This window comes from Trematomus bernacchii, unplaced genomic scaffold (genome assembly GCF_902827165.1).
Source record: "Trematomus bernacchii unplaced genomic scaffold, fTreBer1.1, whole genome shotgun sequence".
NCBI lineage: Eukaryota > Metazoa > Chordata > Actinopteri > Perciformes > Nototheniidae > Trematomus > Trematomus bernacchii.
In genome coordinates this window covers 179,882-187,500 of record NW_022987687.1, presented here as the reverse complement: position 1 = coordinate 187,500, position 7,619 = coordinate 179,882, and the positions used below count along the sequence as shown (strand labels likewise).

At 44.0% G+C, this 7,619-nt stretch overlaps 1 protein-coding gene across 1 annotated transcript in view; it reads left to right on the top strand.

Annotated features, from left to right (window-relative positions):
• The window catches only part of LOC117488206 (stromal interaction molecule 1-like), a 14,109-nt gene extending 8,268 nt beyond the window's left edge, over positions 1 to 5,841 (top strand). The window contains exons 9-14 of the mRNA XM_034137008.1: positions 109 to 273; positions 397 to 497; positions 2,371 to 2,603; positions 3,187 to 3,273; positions 3,545 to 3,608; positions 4,051 to 5,841. Coding sequence (XP_033992899.1) covers positions 109 to 273; positions 397 to 497; positions 2,371 to 2,603; positions 3,187 to 3,273; positions 3,545 to 3,608; positions 4,051 to 4,405 — 1,005 coding nt within the window. The 3' untranslated portion in view covers positions 4,406 to 5,841. The remainder of the gene's footprint in view (positions 1 to 108; positions 274 to 396; positions 498 to 2,370; positions 2,604 to 3,186; positions 3,274 to 3,544; positions 3,609 to 4,050) is intronic.
• Positions 5,842 to 7,619: the final 1,778 nt, after the last annotated feature.

Below are 7,619 nucleotides of genomic sequence, written 5' to 3'. Positions count from 1 at the left end.
TCCAAACTCTCTCTCTCTCTCTCTCTCTCTCTCTCTCTCTCTCTCTCTCTCTCTCTCTCTCTCTCTCTCTCTCTCTCTCTCTCTCTCTCTCTCTCTCTCTCTGTGTAGGTGCGCTGTGCTCTGAGGAAGGCAGAGATGGAGCTGGGTGCCCCCCCCCTCTCCCTGCCCCCCCCCCTGGGTCTCTGGCTGCAGCTGACCCACGAAGTTGAGTGTCAGAACTACAGCCTGAAGAAACAGAGCGCTGAGAAACAGCTGCTGCAGGCCCGGGAGGGGGTGAGGATTTGAAGAAATATGTTAAAAAATAAATCTAGAAAGAGCGAAAAAATAGTGGTTAAAAGTACGAATGTAAAGTCTTGCTCTTTGAACTCAGTGAACGCAGCGCTGTTGTGTTTCCAGGCGGAGAAGATCAGGAAGAAGAGGACCTCTCTGTTCGGGACGTTCCACGTGGCTCACAGCTCCTCCATGGACGACGTGGACCACAAGATCCTCTGCGCCAAGTCAGTGCCTCAGAAACATTTACATTACATTACATTTAGCTGAGGCTTTTATCCAAAGCGACTTACAATAAGTGCATTCAACCAGGAAGATACAAACTTGAAGAAAACAGAATCATATAAGTACATCAGGTTTCATAGAGCCAAAACATTTCAAGTGCTACTCAACTAGCTTTAGATAAGCCAGTCCTTTGTTAGTATATAAGTGCTTTGTTAGTAATTCTTTGTTAGTAATTCTATCGCTCGAAGTGGAGTCGAAAGAGATGAGTTTTCAGTCTGCGCCGGAAGATGTGTAAGCTTTCTGCTGTCCTGATGTCAATGGGGAGCTCATTCCACCAGTTTGGAGCCAGGATAGCAAACCCACGTGTTTTTGCTGATGGGAACTTGGGTCCCCCTCGCAGTGCGGGTGCAGCGAGCCGTTTGGCTGATGCAGAGCGGAGTGCACGTGCTGGGGTGTACGGTTTAACCATGTCCTGGATGTAGGAAGGGCCAGATCCATTCACAGCATGGTACGCAAGTACCAGTGTCTTGAAGTGGATTCTAGCAGTTACTGGAAGCCAGTGAAGTGAGCGGAGGAGCGGCGTGGTGTGGGAACATTTAGGAAGGTTGAAGACCAGACGAGCCGCTGCATTCTGGATGAGCTGCAGAGGTCGGATGGCACATGCAGGTAGACCAGCCAGGAGGGAGTTGCAGTAGTCTTGGCGTGAGATGACGAGAGCCTGGACCAGAAGCTGCGTGGCGTTCTGGGTCAGGAGGGGACGTATCCTCCTGATGTTGTAAAGAGTGTATCTGCAGCAGCGGGTTGTAGCAGCGATGTTTGCAGTGAAGGACAGGTTGTTATCTAGGGTCACACCCAGATTCCTTGCAGTCTGAGTCGGGGAAACAACAGAGGGGCCGATGTTGATTGTTAGGTCAAGAGTGGGACAATCTTTTCCCTGAAGGAAAAGCAGCTCAGTCTTGTCAAGGTTGAGCTTGAGGTGGTGAGCAGACATCCACTGAGAGATGTCAGCTAGACAAGCAGAGATGCGTGCGACGACCTGGGTCTCTGAGCGGGGAAAGGACAGAATTAATTGGGTGTCGTCAGCGTAGCAGTGGTATGAAAAACCATGCGGGCTAATGACTGATCCGAGCGAGTTTGTGTACAAGGAGAAGAGGAGGGGACCAAGAACAGAGCCCTGAGGGACCCCTGTAGTTAATCGACAAGGGTCGAACTCGGACCCTCTCCAAGTTACCCTGTAGGTGCGGTCTTTGAGGTATGAGGTGAGGAGGGAAAGTGCAGAGCCTGAAACTCCAAGTTCTTGGAGAGTGGGAAAGGGGGATCTGATGGTTCACACTTTAATACACACATAATACACTTTAATACACACATAATACACATTTAATATAAATATACCACACTAAAACACATTAAAACCCTTTAATATACATTTAACACACATTTAACACAATTTAATATACACACAATATACTTTTAATACACATTTAATACACTTTTAACACACTTTAATACACTTTTTACACACATTACATATATACTTATATGTATTACTTATACAGCTGTTTTGTTTACAGCTGTCTAGTGTGCGCTGTCAGATAGGGATGAAGCTACTTGATGCTACTTGGTGTTGTTGTTGCATTAGCTTCAAATTAGCCTTCACATAGCATTGTGGGCGCTAACGGATTAGCTCTGCCCCCAGGCAGGTGCTGAGGGAGAAGCTAATTGATATATATATATTATTATATTTTTACCTGTATTGTTTTTATTTACAGCTGTTGTGTGCGCTGTCAGATAGGGATGATGCTAATTGTTGTTGTTGTTGCATTAGCTTCTCATTAGCCAATCATAGTGGCTCTAACGGTTAAGCCCCGCCCCCAGACAGGCTCTGGCGGAGGTCACGGCGGCTCTCAGGGAGAAGCTGCTCCGCTGGCAGAGCATCGAGGCGCTGAGCGGCTTCTCTCTGGTGTCCAACCCGGGGCTGGCGGCTCTGGCTGCGGCCCTGAACCTTGAGGCCTCCTTCCTGGGGCTGAGACCCCCCCCCCAGCACCTCCTCCTGTCAGACGACCTGGACGACATGGACGAGGACATCCTGTCCCCGGGGACCCTCAAGTGTGAGTCACCACATTTACTCAAGTACTGGAACTAAGTACACTTTAGAGGTACTGGTACTCTACTTGAGTATTTTCATTTTATGCTACTTTGTACTTTTACTCCACTACTAACTTACTTACTGTAACTAAGTAAGTTAGTAAAAGTTTTACTGTCGCTACTTTCACTATATTTTGATGATAATACTTTTCTACTTTTACTTGAGGAACATTTTGAATGCAGGACTTTTACTGTAACAGAGTATTCCTACACTCTGGTACTTCTACTTTTACTCAAGTACAAGATCTGAGTACTTCTACTTTTACTCAAGTACAATATCTGAGTACTTCTACTTTTACTCAAGTACTGTAATTAAGAACACTTAAGAGATACTTGTACTTTACATGAGTATTTCCATGTTATGCTACTGTGTACTTCTACTCCACTACATTTATTTAATACCTTTAGTTACTTTATAGATTGTTACCCGATTCACCTGCAGTGTGTATTTATTTATATAGAAACACTTTGTCCCCGCCCCCTTCCTCTGATTGGTTCCTGTTTTCCCCTCTTCTCTCTGTCTCTCTCCTGATTGGCTCCCTCCAGACGCAGCGTGGCAGATGGACCGCAGAGTGAGCGACCTCTGGCCAATGAGTGGCATCGCAGACACACAATCACCATGGAAACACTCTGGTTAGCCCCGCCCTCTTTCAGCCTCCCCCTCTTAGTAGTTATTTATTTTACTATGAAAATATGTATTTTTATATTGCTCAACTCTTGCATATAATATTCAATTTTAACTAAGTAAGTTTAGTTTCGGGGAAAAAATTAAACTTTTTATTTAACTAACTTTCATAGTTTTTAAGAAGCACTTTCACATTTCTTTACAAATCGAGTCAAAACTTCCTGTTTTTCAGGTTTTTCAAAATAAAACTAATTCTAACTCCCTCTCTTCCTCCTGCAGCTCAGAGTCTGATGCCCCTGCGACAGAGGGCAGGAGACCCCGTGTCGACGTTCAGCTCTCAGAGGTCAGTTAAAGGGCGGAGCTTAACTCTAGATGAGGGGCGGGGCCTGTTCACATTGTCCCGCCTCCTTGGATTTCATTGGTTCAACAAGACAGAAAAGCAGACAGACAGCTGAGTTACTTAAAGTTAAACGATCTGAACTTCTGAGTTCGTAAAGATTAAGAATTTAAGTATTTACAAGTAATCAGGACATTAGCTACGTTAGCTAAGTCAGCTACATTAAGATAAGATAAGAAGTACTTTATTGATCCCAATTCAGGACGTTTTTGTTAGAAACATTAGCTACACATTTTTGTTAGCAACATTGGCTACGTTTGCTATGTTAGCTACGTTAGCAACATTAGCTACGTTAGCAACATCAGCTACGTTAGCAACATTATCTACGTTGGCAACATCAGCTAAGTTAGCTCCTGCTGTCACTCACCCCTCCCTCTTTTTCTCTCAGGGACTTCATGAGCCGCTCCGACTCTGACTCCTCCCTCCCCGTCTCCCACAGCGAATCACGAGGCTCATACGGCTCCAAGCCCCTCCCCCTTTCCTCCAGGCTCCAGGCTCAGGGCTCCGGGGGGGGAGGTGGAGGTGTTTCAGGCCTGGAGAAGAGCTCGAGCCTGGGGGAGCTGAGAGGACACCTGCCCCCCCCCTCCACCCTCAGCTTCTCCTGCTCCACCCGGTCCCTCTGCGTGACCTCCGACCCCCCCGCCGCCGTGGTGCCGGACGGGGGGCAGGAGGGGGAGGCGTCCGTCAGCCGGAGGAGGAACGCCTTCAATAAGATCTTTAAGAAGAAGACTGCACGCCACTGATGACATCACAACTTGAGTTAACAGCTGTTTGACCTGATGGACCGCGTTGGGGTCGGGCCATTGGACCAAAAATCACCAAAAAAAACAGGAAAACAGCAACGTATTCAGCCAATCAGACGTGGATTTCTATCACGGCAAGAGAACCCAAGAGTTTTTCTGGCTGTTAAACTCGGACTTAGGACACAACGACCAGTGGAAACACCAACGAAGAAGAACTAAGGCAGTGAAAGTAGAAACTTTGACAGAAGAAGAACGTCTTGTTGGCTGAAGAGATAGAGAAGTACAAATGGTTGATTCGTTGGGGTCGGGCCATTGGACACACGTGTTGACTGCCATCATACGAATAAATTAAAATGACCAAAAAGCAGCAAGAAAAACGTCAAACAACACGTTTTCAGCCAATCAGACGAAGATGTTTATCACGACAAAAGAACCAAAGACCAACGAAGAAGAACTAAGGCAGTGAAAGTAGAAACTTTGACAGAAGAAGAAGAACGTCTTGTTCGCTGTAGATTTAGAGAATGATTGTTTCAGCATCTTTTAAATGCAACTTCTTCCATGCCAAAGCGTCTCACGGAGCATGTTTACATTCACACTGATTGATATTCCACTTAACTCATCAATATGACTGTAACTGGGCTTCTGAAGAGTCACGTGACTTGTGCTAACAGCTGTTTGACCTGATGGACCGCGTTGGGTCGGGCCATTGGACAAATGTACTGACTACCATCAAATCATTAAATTAAAACGACCAAGGGTCAACAAACGGCAACGTATTCAGCCAATCAGACGTCGATGTTTATCACGACAAGAGAACCCAAGAGTTTTTCTGGCTGTTAAGCGAAGAAAAAGTTTAGATACGGACTCGACAGTGGAAAACCAACGAAGAAGAACTAAGGCATTGAAAGTAGAAATTGCAACCAGAAACTTTAACATATCGCCAAAAATAACGATAAACAGCTAAAGTTCGAGAGAAATGCATGACCCTTTTACAACGTCTACCAAAGTTGACTAAAAGTTGTATTTCCACCTTTGTGTGTTTTTTTGATGTCATTTATTTTTCATTTGTGTCGTGAACATGTTGAAAAGTGAGAATATATCCTGGTTTTTATATATTAGAAATAACTAAAGGAGAGGAGATGAATAGGTCAATGTTTGATGTTCACCAATATACGAGTTTACTACACACACACACACACACACACACACACACACACACACACACACACACACACACACACACACACACACTAATAATGTGAAGCAGTTTATTCACTCTGAACGAAGATAGCTGTCACAAAGTGTTTATTTAAAGCTGTCACTGGGTGGACTACATTACCCACAATTCCCGTTACCTGATGCCAGTGAACTACAAACACGCACCAGAAAAACGTTTTGTTGTGTTTTTATTTATAATAAAGAAACTATTAAAGACTGCTGTGCTTTGATGCTCTGTTCTTCTTCTGTGGTGGATTTACGTCGGTATGAACAGTTTTTAAGGAGCAGATTTGACTGTTTCTGCAGAAAAAGCTGGTTTAAACGTGAAAGTAAATAGTCATATTAGTTGTATGATTAAAGTACATATCAGTGAGCTGCTGTGGCCTTGGAGTTACACACCTACAGACATTTTACATTAAACAAGGAGCTGTTTTTATTACACTTTTGTTGGGTTTGTTACCAACAGACTGGACATATGAATCTAAATATATATGTTTATCTGAAGCTGATTTAACTAAAAAGGTGTTGGAATTTAATCAAAATAATGATCTGTGTGTCTATTGACTGCAGGTGGTGCGTTCACTGACCTCTCTGCTGCTCAGGAGATCTGAGAGACAGAGTGTTTGCCCAGCAGGGGGCAGCACCGAGCTACAGCTCACTGAGAGGACGTCACTTGTATCTGACTCATAAAGGATAATTAATACTTCTCTTTAGTGAATGTAAAACATGAAATGTACCATCAAGGTGGTGTGTTCCTTCAAAATAAAGTTTACAGAGACACATTTCAAAATAAAGCTCTTCAGCTGGGAGCTCAGATTTACTTCAACATGTTGAGAAGTCACGAGTCGAGGTTATAAAGTCCCAAGTTAAGTCCAACGAGTCTCGAGTTAAGATCAAATTTGAGACAAACACATCGTGAGTTAAAACCAACAAATCCATATTTAGGTTTGAAGTTAAGACTCATGAGTCACAAGTTAAGTTTCCAAGTGAACACCATCAAGTCCCAGGATGAGTTTCATTTAGACAAGTCTCTACAGTTCAAATGCAACACCAACAAATGCAAGAGAAGGACAAGTCCTAAGTTAAATCCTAAGTTAAGTTCAACAAGTCCCAATATAAGTTTTAAATTAAGTCCTAAGTTATGTTTCAAAGACGTACAACGAGTCTCGACTTATGTCCCAATTTATCCAACAAGTCCTATTTTACGAAAACCACAATTCCCAAGTTATGTTCCAAGTGAATACTAACTAGTCCCAGGTTATAATTATAATAATAATAATAATAATAGATGACATTTGAATAGCGCCTTTCAAGGGACCCAAGGCCGCTTTACATGGGGAACAAACAAACAAAGGTTACATTTGAGATTAACGACCATGAGTTCCGAGTTCAAGGTCTAAATGAATCTCCATGTTAAGACCAACAAGTCCTAATTAAGGTGCTTTTCCACTACAGGGTTTTAGCTCGGCTCTTCTTTGCTTTTCCACTCGGGGCAGTACCGGCTCACGGGTACTTTTTTAGAACCACCTCAGTCGAGGTTCCAAGCGAGCTGAAAATACGCTAAGCTAGTGACGTGGCCGACCGCTGATTGGTCAGAGAGAATCGTCACAATTGTTGCGCGAGACGGTCCTCAAGCGTCGCATAAGTACCATTTTTAAAACAGACGAGCTACCATTAACAAAGTATTTCTAATTTCAACAAAGTATTTTTAATTTCAACAAGGTACGAGGTTCAGACGCTCCTCCATCTCGTTGCGGATGAAAAAATCCAGCGGGACCTCAACGGCGCAATGAGAAAGTGTTCCAGGAGGTCTCTGTTGGCTGCATACACACACACACACACACACACACACACACACACACACACACACACACACACACACACACACACACACACACACACACACACACACACACACACACACACACACACACACACACACAGCCGGAGTGGCTCCAGTAGGAAAACACACACTGCGTGGTTACTATAGTTACTA